General features: G+C 49.0%; 1 protein-coding gene across 21 annotated transcripts in view; it reads left to right on the top strand.

Moving 5' to 3' along the window:
* The window catches only part of RAP1GAP2 (RAP1 GTPase activating protein 2), a 210,790-nt gene that overhangs the window by 149,157 nt on the left and 48,270 nt on the right, over positions 1-13,363 (top strand). For 16 of the 21 annotated variants that reach the window (XR_011493635.1, XM_070482583.1, XM_070482581.1 and 13 more), the window contains 5 exons: positions 2,964-2,999; positions 7,750-7,794; positions 8,562-8,594; positions 9,009-9,221; positions 10,489-10,592. Coding sequence is in view for 20 of the 21 variants with exons in the window: in XM_070482583.1 (XP_070338684.1) it covers positions 2,964-2,999; positions 7,750-7,794; positions 8,562-8,594; positions 9,009-9,221; positions 10,489-10,592 (431 nt within the window). In the remaining variant the exon portion in view is untranslated. The remainder of the gene's footprint in view (positions 1-2,963; positions 3,000-7,749; positions 7,795-8,561; positions 8,595-9,008; positions 9,222-10,488; positions 10,593-13,363) is intronic. The other 5 variants (XM_044744616.2, XM_070482582.1, XM_044744612.2 and 2 more) reach the window with 1 other exon arrangement.

Below are 13,363 nucleotides of genomic sequence, written 5' to 3'. Positions count from 1 at the left end.
TTCTTCTTTGTCAAGAATGTTTTAGCTATTCTAGGCCCCTGAGTTTCCATATCAATTTTAGGATCAACTTTTGAATTTCTACAAAGAATTCAGCTTGGATTTTGATAGGGGTTGCATTGAATTTGTAGAACAGTTTGGAGAATATTGCAGTCTTAATCATATTGACTCTTCCAGGTGTGATCATGGGATTTATTTCCATTCATTTAGAACTTTAAAAATTTCTTTCATAAATGTTTTGTGCTTTTCAGAGTATGAGTTTTGCACTTCTTTTGTTAGATTTATGCCTAAGTATTTTATTCTTTTTGGTGTTGTTGTAATTGGAATTGTTTTCTTAATTTTATTTTTGGATTGCTCATTGATAGTGTATAGGAATACAATTGATTTCTGTATATTGATCTTGTATCATGCAATCCTGCTGAACTCATTTATTATGTTAGTTCTAATAGTTTTTTAGTGAATTCCCTAGCATTTTCTATATATAACATCATGTTTTCTGTGAATAGAGATAGTTTCACTTCTTCCTTTCCAATTTGAATTCCGTTTATGTAGTTTTCTTGCCTAATTGCTCTGGCTAGAACTTCCAGGACAATGTTAAATAGAAGTGGTGAGAGAGGATAGCCTTATCTTCTTCCTTATCTTATGGGCAAAGTATCCATTCTTTCATTATTAAATGTGATATTAGCTGTGGGTATTTTGTAGATGTCCCTTGTCGTGTTGAGGAACTTCCCTTCTATTCCTAGTTTGTTGAATTTTTTTTTAATCAAAAAGAGTGTTGGCTTTTTTCAATGCTTTTTCTATTGAGATGATAATGTTTTTGGTTTTTATTCTATTCATGTGGTATTTTACATTCATTGATTTTTGGATATTAAACCAACCTTGCATTCTTGGGATAAATCCCACCTGGTCATGATGTATAATTCTTTTTATATATTGCTGGATTCAGTTTGCTAGTATTTCATTGAGAATTTTTGCATCTATATTCATAAGCTATATTGGTGTGTAGTTTTCTTTTCTTGTGATGTCTTTGGTTTTGGTATCAGGGAAATACTAGTCTCATACAATAAGTTGGGAAGTGTTCCCTCTGCTATTTTTGGAAGAGTTTGTGAGGAATGAGTATTAGCTCTTTAAATGTTTGGTAGCATTCACAAATGAAGCTGTCTGGGCCTGGGCTTTTCTTTGTGGGTAGTTTTTCATTACTAATTCAATCTCTATTTGTCATAGGTCTTTTTAGGTTTTCAACTTCTTCCTCAGTCAGTTTTGATTGTATATTTCTAGACCTTGTCTATTTTGTCTGTTATCTAAATTATTGACACGTAGATATTCATAATATTTGTGTTTTATTCTATGAATGTAGCTTGCTCTAACCAGTTTCCTATAGATTGACATTTGTTTCCATTGTTTTTTTTTTTACTGTTATAGACAATGCTGCAATGAACGTTTGTTGTATCTATCTTTGTGTACATATGTGAGTGTGTTTTAGTATAGATTCCTAGAAGAGGGATCGCTGGGTGAGAGGTCTGAGTATTAAAATGTTGATTGTTTCTGTCCCCTTGTCCTCTTCCTGCTCATCCTTGCAGCCTTATTGATTTGGGTAAGTTCTTTATGTCTAGTAATCTTGGTCTGCTGGAGACTGGAGTTGGTAAGAGTGCACAGAGCAGGTGGGAAGGACAGGTTTTGGAGCTGGGGGCTTGGTGGCCGCTTCTGATTAAGGGTGCTTGAGGCATGTGCCCCAAGCTTGTCCTCAACCCTGTATGTTCACATGTGGGGTTTCCAGACCCTGGAACCTGAGCTGCTGGTGGGTGGCAGACCCTTTGCCTCTGGCAGGCCAGCTTTGGGACTGGTAGAGGTCATTTGGAGTCTGCAGCAGAGCTAGGTGTCCTTCGGTGACTCCACAGGGGTCCTTCGCATGCAGGTTCTCTTCTGGGAATTCTGAGGGCAGTTCTGGCCCCTTTGGTGCCTGCGGAGGAAGGGAGAGTGGGTGCTCTATCTCTGCATCAAGAAATGACAAGGACATACATCTTCCTTCTTATCACTGCTCTCTTTTCTCTCCTGTTCATCTGGGGACTGTCTCTTCTGGGCATTCATTAACTCATGGGTTTCCACTGCCCAGATTTAGGCAATGATCTTTTGACAAATGTATCTGTCGTCATGAAATGGGGAGTGGGGAGACTTCTGAGAGACCTCTGCATGTGTTTTGTTAGGGTCGAGCTTTCAGCCCCTCACCCCGCCACCCCACTTCCCCTTTCTCCTTTTTGTCTTTACCTGGAGTTTACAAAGGTGGCACCAGAGTAGCTTAAGGGTTTGGACTTACGTAGTTCAAGATTTTTAAAGTAACCCATCCCGGCCCCTGGAGGCTGTGGCTCAGTGGTTTTCAGGCTTTGCTTCACAAGCTCTAGGGTCCCAAAGAGGTGCCTTGGAGCAGGGGACAGGGGCAGGCAGGGGTAGCACATCAAGGTCTCAGGCCCCTGTGGCTGCTCTGGCCAGTGGCTCTGCTCTGACTGGTTTTATATATTGGAGATTTAAGTGAGACAGAAGGGCTGTGTGGCCACAAAAGTTGGAATACTACTCGTGTTGGCCATCTTGGCCCCACTGCTGGGTTGAAAACGTCCCAAACATGACCCCTGCTGGAGCAGGAGTCCAATCCATGGCCGAGAGGCATTTGGGGAACTTGGCTTTTCCTGGGGGATCCCTGGCCCCTCTCTCTTGACAGAGACCCGGTGGCCGCTCTCCTCGGGGCCATATGCCAGTCCGGGCGTGTTTTATTTTTTCTTTTGTTGTATGGGGTGTTCTGGTCCTCCAGCCTTGCAAAGGCAAAATCAAATTATCTTCTCTCTTGATCCAAATGAGTTTTGTCTCTGGGGAAGCCCTGGGCTGAGCTTGCAGGCTGTTGGTGAGGAGGCTTTCTCAGCAGACCCCTGGATGATGCCCTGCCCTTCTCTCCCCACCCTCTTTGTGTCTTTCAGTCAGCGGAGTTCTTCGAGATGCTGGAGAAAATGCAGGTGAGCCCCCAAAGTGGGGAAGCTGAGCCCCGGTGGGGGGTGCCGCAGTGACCTTGGGGACACAACACCAGCCAGAACCCCCGGGCAGAACTCGGGGGTCTTGGAGGGAGGGGCAGATAAGAGAGAACTCACAGGCTGATGGCCTGGACAACCTGAGGCCATTTCCATGTTGTGCAGCACCGAGGACTCTGGGGGAGGCTCCTGCCTCAAGGACAGGGAGGAGATAGAAACAGAACCCCCCAGCAGAGCCAATGGGGATGCTGTAAAACCCCGGATGTGGGGAGTATTTGAAAGGGTCCGTTTTTCCTGGAATGGGTTCCTGAAAAAGAAAGCTCCTTCTCAGGGGAGGCATCTTGTATCTGGGAGGCAGAGCGGCAGGTGGGAGACAGACCTGAGTTCAAATCCTGCATCTAACACTTACTAACTCAAGTTCCTTCTGTTTTCTAAGCCTCTCGCTCCTGTTTTCTGTGCCTACTGTGCTCTTCTCATCTCGCTCTGACACCAAATGCGGGGTAGTTTTTCCCACACCAAACAGTTCTGCGACACCAGCTGGGTGTCCTACAATTTAACTCAATTTGGACACTGTCTACCTGGAGATCGTGTTAGCCCCGCAGGTGAAGGGTTCAGTCCCACAAGTCTACCCTCCTCCCCCACTTCAGACACCAACCACAAGTCCAGGTTGTCACCTGTGCTTCTGACCGACCGGCTATAAATTGGAGTTTCCCACGACCCCTGCCTCAAGTTGATTAATTTAGTAGAGTGGCTCGAAGACTAAGGAAAACAGTTTACTTACCAGATTATCAGTGTATTGTAAAAGGATGTAACTCAGGAACAGCCAGATGGAAGAGATGCCTAGGGCAGGGTGTGTGGGCAGGGGCACAGAGCTTCCATGCCCTCTTTGGGCACACGATGTGTTTACCAACCAGGAAGTGCTCCAAACCCCGTCCTTTTGGGGTTTTACAGAGGCTTGTTTACATAGGCATGATTGATTAAATCATTGGCCATTGGTGATTGATTCAACTCCAGCCCCTCTCCCCTCCTTGGAGTTCCAACCCTCTAATCAGGGTTTGTTCCCCTGGCAACCAGCCTTCATCCTTAGGGGCTTTCCAAAAGTCAGCTCATTAACATAAACTCATTAACATAAACTTAGGAATAACATACTCCTTTCACTTATAGCTCTGGAGCTGTTAAAGGAACCCAGGACAAAAGGCCAAATACTATAATGGAAGATGCTCCCATTGCTCTTATTACTTAGGAAATTCCAAGGCTTTTAGGAGCTCTGTGCCTGGAATTGGGCAAAAACCAAATATATATTTATTATTATAAATCACAGTATGACAGCTTTTATAAATAAATAAGAATACAGATACCCCCTTACATGGGGGTTGGGATGAAATGGGATAATATATGTAAATACTTGGTAGACACGGCGTAAAAATCAGTATTCAGTGTGGATTTGGGGTCCTTCATAATTACTCCTTACCAAGGGCTCAGGCTCGTAGGTTAAGAACTGCTGCCCTGGGGAATATGGGGAGTGGTCCAGAAGGCTTAACTGATACTGATGGAAAGAGTGGGAAGAAGATGCTGATAGTGGTCCTCATATTTCAGTCACTTGTCTGGGCTCGGAGATTGACAGGCGTTATCTCATTTCTTCCTAACAAAGCACGCAGGAGCAGGTATATTATTATTATCCCCGTTTCACAGGGGAGAGAAGCGAGGCACAGAGGGATTCAATAAAACTCTCAAGGACTCATGGCTAATAAGTAGTTTCAGAGCCAGAAGCCTTACCCATTATATTAGGATGCTTTTTACCCTTTTAGGTAGATGCTACGGGCTGCAGGAGGGCAGATTCTGTAGTAACAGTCTGGAAGCTCTAGGAGAGGCAGATAGAGTGCCCACCACAGTCTTGAGATGCAGGTGGAGCCGCTGAGAAGGCTGCTGCGAGCCAGTGTGGTCCTCATGGGAAAGCCAGGTCTCCCGAAGGGTGGGGAAGGGGAGGGACTTTTTTTTCTTTTTGAGGAAGACTGGCCCTGAGCTAACATCCATGCCCATCTTCCTCTACTTTATATGTGGGATGCCAGCCACAGCATGGCGTGCCAAGCGGTGCCATGTCCGCACCCGGGATCCGAATTGGTGAACCCCGGGCCGCCGAAGCGGAGTGTGTGAACCTAACTGCTACACCACCCGGCTGGCCCCGGAGGAATTGTTTGAGGGCATAATATTGTTAGTGGTTGTGTCATTATCACCAGCAAGTTATTAAGATCCCTCTCCATGCCTGGCAGTGTGTGGACTACAATCTAATTTTATATGCAGTTAGGGAACTTACAATCAAGTTGCGGAAACAGGACGGCATCTGCCTTGACAGTGAGCGGTGGGTGACCGTGTGTAATTCAGTGCCCAGTTGATTGGAGTAAAGCTAGGATTTTCATCTCAAGCCCGTGGAATCCCGGTGCGCTGGTGAGATGGCAGGGAATTTGTGGTTCACCCTGTCCTCACTCTGCCTTCTCTCTGTTTGAGCACATAACCCCGCCCCACTTAACTGGCCTCATAATGTTCTGTTGTTTTGAGGCTGCTGGGCTTGTCTTCACAACTAGATTGGGAGCCTCTTGAGGGCAGGGGTCTTGTTTTTGTGCTTCCTCTGTATCTCCATGGCAGCTGACACCCATGGGTGGTCTGCCGATTCCACCTTAGCTGAGACTGCAGGGGCCTAAAACTGACTTTCTCAGTGTTTGGGTCCCTACCATGTGCCCATTGGGCCCCAGCCTCCTAGGGGCCCACAGTTTCCAACTCTTATGTACGTGTGAAACTCACATGTGGGGAACTGGCGGGGACGCATGGGCCTCATGGGGTGGCCAGATCTGTCCTTGAGTGTGGGCACCATCTCCGCTCATCCTGCAGTGCTGGAGACTGAGGCTCAGAGCAGTCAAGTGCCCAGGGCGCTCTGAGTTGGGAAGAGGCGAAACTAAGATCTGGGACTCCTGACCCCAGCCCGAGAGTCTGAGGATTTGAAGAAGGGCACAATGCTGTGAAGCAACAGGAGCCAAGTACTCAAGCTCTGGATCCCTTCTGTCCTTGGTCCAAGTTCTAACCCTGAACTCTTGGTCAAGTCACTCGACCTCTCTGAGGCTCAGTTTCTTCATGGCGGGGGAAGGGGGAGAATAATGATAATACCTATTGTAAAGGATGACACAGGGAGGGGAGGGGAGAGGAGAGGGCCCAGTGCTGGGCGGTGGCTCTGTCGTGGGGGAGGGAATGGTAGGAGGTTTGCTCTCCTGCTCCAGGAGCTGTTCCCAGGCAGGATGACTAATGCAGGACAAACTAAACAAACTCCTGACATCACCCCCTCCCCATCCACCCAGTTTGCCTCCCTGGGCAGGGTCTGCAGGGCCACCCAGGTGGTTTTCTCCCTGTGCTGGGATGGTAGCACCTGTCTGGTGGGAGGGGCCCTCCCACACGCTCCTGAACAATGCTGCCTGGTGACTCAGCCCAGAGGAGTCTGGAGAAGCCGAAGGCTAAATCCGCCCAGTTAGCAGGAGCTCTGGGTTCCCTGGGTTGCGGGATATGATCATGCGATTGGTGGACAGACGACCCGGCTTCAAATCCAGGCCCTGCCACTCACTAGCTGAGTGACATTAGGCAAGCAACTTCTTCCCTGGGCCTCAGTTTCCTTGTTGGTGAAAAGGTGCTGTGGGCTTCAAAGGAGACAAGAGAGGGAGCGCTCTCGGGAAGGTTAACATCCTGATGCGGGATGTGATGTTGAGGCAGCGCTGCTTCAGGACTCTCCTCTCTCCAGAGGGGACCTGTTTCTCCTAGTTTGTCCCACCATCTCATGCCCTCCTTGGATTTATTCAAACAATCCTGGGCACACCATGCGCTCCCCTCCCACAAAACCCGGTGAAGTCAGAACTTGGCCATGGGACCACTGGACACGGCACTCTCTCCAGGAGTGAACATTCCAGATACCTGCAGGTGCATCCCTTTCACCCAGGCCCAGCCTTGGAGTCTGATCCTTGCGCTGATGCCTCTGTGAGGTGGGAGGGCGTGTGTTAGGATCGTCATTTCGTGGATGAAGCCATGGAGGCGGCAGGAGGCTCGACTTTGTCCAGGGTCGCCAATAGTAAGACTGCGGTAGACGGAGGACCAGCCCCCTGCCTGTTACCTGTCGGCCTGCCCACCGGGGAGGGGGTAGAGCTCATGTGGCATTAGGTCCGGAGGTCCAGAGTGCTGACTCTGACACCCACATCCTTGCTCCTTGCCTACTGGCTCTGAGAGTCCAGTGGGGGTATTGAAGCACCAGGATGATAATACTGCCTATCTCGTGATAATAATAACCCTTAGCTTTTACTATATACCCATCACTGCTCCAAGGGCCTAACACACTATTGACATTTAACCTTCACCACAATGGTAGCACCACTATCATTCCCATTTTACAGAAGGGAACACTGAGCCCCTGAGAGGTTTTTGTGACTTGCTTGAGGTCATAAGGTCATAATTCGCAGTGATGGAATTTGAACCCCGGTGATCTGGCTTGAGTCCGTGCTCTTAACCCCCTGCCCTACTGCCTCCCCTGAGGCTGCTGTGAGGACTGAGCATGACACGTATGTGACATGTAAGGGCCCAGCCTTTACAGCTGTTGCTGTTTTTAATACTAACCCCGGCAAGGCAGTGCTCCCAACAGACTCCTCTGTTTGGCTGCTTTTTGTGACCTTTGCTTTTTCCATGGATCCTCTTTTCCTTGTTTCTGCAGGGGATCAAGCTTGAAGAGCAGAAGCCAGGACCCCAGAAGAACAAGGTGGGCTGGGTGGGTAAGGTGGCAGCCAGGTGGGCCCAGCGAGGGGGCCGGGTGAGAGGAAGGCAGGGGAGCACCGCATGCTGGGGCCTGCTATCTTACACCATCTGACTCTGATTTTCACCAAGAGCCACTTAAGTGGCTGTGCTGTGTTGACTGGTGCACGGTGGGAGCAAGGGGGGCCCTGGCTTGATGCCTTGAGGGCAGCTTCAGGGCAGGCTGGGGTGGAGGCCTCAGGGGAAACCTAAGGCTTGTGGCTCAGCCTGATTCCTCTGCACCCCCTCCTGCGAACGAACCACATACAGCGTTTTGGAGTGTCAGGCTCTGGGCTCCAGGAGGCGTCATTCTCAGCTTCAGGTTCCATTTCTAAGGCCCAGGGGGGCAGCTCATCACTTGGAGGTCAGCCCTCTTGCCTGGAGGGGACTGGGTGGGACCAGGGTCGTCGTCTTGTTACAGCATCCTAGGGCGAGAGCTAGTGTCACTCGTGGTGTGAAATCCAGCGCCTCTGTGTACTGCATCTTCGGCCAGCAGGGTTTGCACTCAGGTTCTGTGAATTTGGGGAAGAACTCAAGAGAAGCCAGATTGCAGAGCTGCCTCTAGGCTGTTCTTCTGTCTGGTGTTCTTCTCGCTGGTGCTCCCAAAGGCCTGGTGCAGCCTGCCAGGCCCCCCAATGCACCCTCTCCCCAGACCTGGGAGAGGGGAATGGAAACAGTGATCGAACTCTGTGGGCACTGCTGGGACTGACGGTGGCATGTCTGTTTGTCTTGCAGGATGACTATATCCCGTACCCCAGCATTGACGAGGTAGGAGCCCCGCAGGCCACACTGCAGCCCACTCTGGGTCCTGTCTCTGGGGTGGGGCTGGGGCCACTGATGGTGATGGTGGTGATGGTCTCTGCCCAGCCCCATGTGGGAGAGAACTGTGGACCTGGGACGTGAGAGTCTGAGGGTTCTTCCCATCTTTCCCTTGTGACCTTAGCTTCTCCGTGTTAAATTTGGGGGTGCCCATCCAGGCCCTGCACCTCTGGGGCTAAAGGGTTGGTGAAGCTGTAGATGTGGGGCTTAGAGGAAGGGTTCTTGTTACTACTTTTGGCCTCAAATATAGGGGTCCCCTCCTTGGAGCATTTCAGGGGTGGGTGGGGACACCCCTAGGCGCCCCTCCCCTCCCCCTGTAGAGTCAGGGCAGGCTGCAGGGCAAGACCCTTCCTCTGTCTCCAGATAGTGGAGAAGGGAGGCCCGTACCCCCTCATCGTCCTGCCCCAGTTTGGGGGCTATTGGATCGAGGACCCGGAGAACTTGGGCACGCCGACCTCCCTGGGCAGCAGCATCTGCGAGGAGGAGGAAGAGGACAGCCTCAGCCCCAACACTTTCGGCTACAAGCTCGAGTGCAGGGGTGAAGCCAGGGCCTACCGCAGGCACTTCCTAGGGAAGGTGAGGCCCAGGGCCCTGGGCGTCAGTAGCTGTGGGAGGGGGAGTGCACCAGGGAACCCCGTGTCCCTCTCCAGCGCCCCTTTCTCTCTTTCTTTTCCTCCCTGGTCCTGCCCCTTCCTTGCTGCCTGCCTTCATCCTTCTCCTTGGAGAGGTCCGACTGGCTCTGCTCCTGGGCTGGGAGTGGAGGGTGTGCAGAAGTCAGGAAGGCTCAGTGTGAGGGCTCCCTGTGGGGACCACCCCAGCAAATGCTTTAGGAGATGATGGAATGAGTAGTTTGGGGGTGAAGGAGGGTGGAAGAAAAAAATACATTCTCACACCTTGCAAGTCCTCGTTTCCGTCTAAATTGTACAAATCTCTCACGTCCTCGTTCAAGCGGGTCCCCGGGGTGCTTGTACTGGATGATGTGCTGTGAGCCTCTGATTGCTTAAAAGTGACAAAGTTACATTTCTTTAAATATATTCTGCCCTTCAGACTTGCCAGGTTCCAGAAGTCCCCAGGGCACATTCCGGAAGTTTCCAGCCTAGGGCAGCTTTGCAGTCTGGAGCTGCATCAGAGCCCCCCAGGGAACTTGTTAAAATGGAGATCCTATGGCTCTGCCCTGATATGGCAGGTCTAGGGTGGGCTCCCTGAACCAGGGAGAGACCCACCATCCAGAAGACATCCAGCTCCCCTTGGGTAGAGGTACCAGTGTTCCTCCTAACTTTATTCCCACAAATAGTCTGAATTGGCAGGGGTGGCCCCTGGGAAGCAAGAAAGTGGGCTCTGTACCTTGCGGTGAAGAATTTGAGCTTCCGTCAAGACAGCCAGGGGTTTGAACCCTGGATCTATCACTTACTAGTTGTGTGACCCTGGACAGTTGCTTAACCTCCCTGAACATCGGTTCTCCCCTCTGTGAAATGCAGATGATGTTATCTCTCCTGTAAAGCACATCCTGAGGACTCGGCAACTGGAGTTTATTACTGTGATTCCCCCACCTCCACCCCGCGCCTCCCTCTTTCCCCTCCCCCTCCTCCTTTTACCCCTCCTTTTTCCCCACTCCCTCCCCTTCTCCTTCCCTGCTCCCCTTCTCCCTTTCCTCCTCCTCCTCTCACTCCTTCCCTTCTTCCTCCCCCTTCCCCTCCCCCTCCTCCTCAATTGCAGCCTCTGCAGTAGCATCCTTCTCTTCCTTGTTGCTATGGCCCTTCTTGCTCCTGGCGAAGGATGTGATTTTGGGGGCCATGTCTGAAAGGTCCCTTCCTCCCCGCTAACACCTGATTTCTGTTTCTAGGATCATCTAAACTTTTACTGCACCGGCAGCAGTTTGGGGAACCTGCTTCTGTCCATCAAGTGCGAAGAGGCTGAGGGCATTGAGTACCTTCGGATCATTCTCAGGTGGGGCTGCTGTGCAGTTGAGGCCACACCTCTAGTGGCAGGGACCCAGAAACACCAGTCTGACCAGTCTGGTCTGGTGTGCTGGGGGGAACAGACGGCTGAAATCCTGGGGCTATGTCTAGTTGCCAGGCAGGGAGACCAGTGTTTATGCCAGCTGGCTGACTGCGGAAGTCACAGTGGTGTCCTGGTCTCAAGGTCACCTAGACCATACCCCTACCTGCCTCTCTTTCTTCTGGGGACCGTGGCTCTGAGGAGGATGGGAGGAAAAAGTAAGGGTGGCTCATCCTGTTGAGACACAACTCCAAATCGCCCCGGGAGAGGGTTTGCCAGAACGCTGTCTGTGGTGTGCATCCAGTCAGGGAATGTAGATCCCCAAGCATCTGTGTGTGTGCTGGATTCTGAGATGGAATGAATGTCACAGTGGAAGCACTGATTTACAGCTAAGCCAGGGCACCTCTCTCTGGATTATGACCTCCTCAAGGGCAGGAACTGGAAGTGGTTTCTGTTTTGTTTGACTAACATGTTCAGTAAAGCCTCCTTTGTACTGGGAAGTGCGATGGTGCGGGGATGCAATGATGACTGCGTCGTGGTCCCTGTTCTCTAAACGCTTATGGTCTGGTGGGAGAAAAGAACAGAGCAGTTTCATATGTGTCACAGGTGTTGTTTTAGCGAAATGCACAGGATGCTGTGGGATCATAGAGAGTCTGTGTCTTATTTATCTCTGTCCCTGGTGGGCTGGTGGAGAAGCAGGAAGGCCGGGTGTGAAGACCGGTGCTGGTGCTCAGCACAGTGCTGTGAACTCGTCAAACTCCCAGTCCATATTTGTTAAATCTAATTTGAAGGTATTTAGAAAAGAGCAATTACATTTTTTTCTGCCCAAATTTTGAGATAAATATGAGAGGAAACGGACACGGAGCCCTGCTGTGTGAGAGGGGAGGGGAGGGCAGGACGAGGAAGTCATCAGCACCCGTCCAATCTTGGTTTGCTTTTTATTAAGAGAGGAAGCAGTTGTCTTCGCTGAGGTTCACCTGGCTAGAAATCATATCAGCAAGGCAAAGAAGAGTCAATTAAATTGCTGGAGCCAATTTTCTGAGGGAGTAATATCTGGATCCCCATGTCCAAATAGGATTTCAAGTTAGGTAAACCTCTGTAAAGAAAATTACTTCCTTTCTTAATAAAAACCAGACCCAGATTGGGTAGGAATTCTAAGTCAGATGACAAATGAACACAAGCCTCTAACCCCCTTTTTCTGATGCTCTAGCCTATCTGAGATACTGCAGCAGGACTGAAAACTAGGGAAAGATGCCAGAAACACAACACACACTTGGATGATATATATATTTTTGTAATCTACGAAGCAGTTAGGACTATAATGTAGGTGATAATGAAAGGTGAACCCCAGTTCGCCTTCCTTAGAAAGCAATGTAGTGTGGGAATATATCAAATTGGAGATTCTGGGGGAATCCTGTACTCTTTTTTTTTTTTTTTCTGGGAAAGATTCACCCTGAGCTAGCATCTATTGCCAATCTTCCTCTCTTTTTTTTTTCTCTCAAAATCCCCAGTACATGGTTGTATATTCTAGTTGTAGGTCATTCTAGTTCTTGTATGTGAGCCGCCACCACAGCATGGCTACTGACAGAGGAGTGGTCTGGTTCTGCACCTGGGAACTGAACCCAGGCCACCGAAGTGGAGCGCCTTGAACTTTAACCACTAGGCCACCATGGCTTGCTCGGGAATCCCATACTCTTTAGAAATGAGAATGAGCCCTGGAACAGTCAGGGGTCTTTCCACATGGAATCGTTTTTGTTGTTTTGGGTCAACAGCATTTGAAATCAATGCCCTGGGGAACTCAAATGTGGCTCTCCCAAATAGAAAGCCAATGAATGGGATGGCGGAGAGAAGCCCTACACCAGTTAGGAAGTTGGACAATCACATTATGTACTTGGAGTGATGGCCAGGCCAAATTGAAAACCAGACATAAAAAAATTGGCCCCCACGGCTTAGCAGCTTTACCAGACACAAAGAAGAAATTATGCGGAGATGAAGTTCCCTTGCTGGCAGTGACCCCTGTCCCAGCTTCTTCCTCATTCCCCGTAGGCTTCTGGATTATTTAATTGATACAATCAGCTCTCCAGCCTAAAGTCTGAGAAGAGTATTCTAACAGCCTTTGTGTGTGTCATGAGAGTAGCCAAGAAGAATCTACCCACAATTTCGAAACAAATAACAAGCCTGAGTAGATTTCTTCTTTTTCAAGTTTGGATATAAAGAAGAAGACAGAGAATGGAAAAAAAAAAAACCCTCACAGGTCAGTGAAAGAAAAGATTCTGCATCGAAGAAAGCATAACCCAGCATTTAGAAGGTAGGGAAATAGCTGAGTTTTGAAAAGGACTGACTATAGAAAGCCAAGTAAAATTTAGATATTAATTAACTCTGCATTTTCAGGAAACTATAGAAAAAATAAACTCTGTGAAAGAAAAGACAAAAGATAAAATGAGAGAACAGAATGAGCTGAAAAATTTGCTTGTTAAATTAAGGAAATTATATAAGAAAACTAAAAATGGCCAAAAAGAATGTTAAATGGTATTAGAAGGAGTAAAGAGCAGAATCTACTTTGTAGCAAACCCAGTTAGTAATATTGAGAAGCTTAAGAAGCTCCCACATAATCAAAGGAAAACACAATAACTTTAAATGATAAGCAAAATTATAATGAATATGGAGGATAGTGAGCAGGAATTAAATGTGGATAATTGATTACTTAAATCTTAAGTAAT

The sequence above is a fragment of the Equus asinus genome, chromosome 13, assembly GCF_041296235.1.
Source record: "Equus asinus isolate D_3611 breed Donkey chromosome 13, EquAss-T2T_v2, whole genome shotgun sequence".
Lineage (NCBI taxonomy): Eukaryota > Metazoa > Chordata > Mammalia > Perissodactyla > Equidae > Equus > Equus asinus.
Note: the sequence above shows the minus strand (reverse complement) of the source record. Positions and strands in the feature narration are given on the sequence as shown.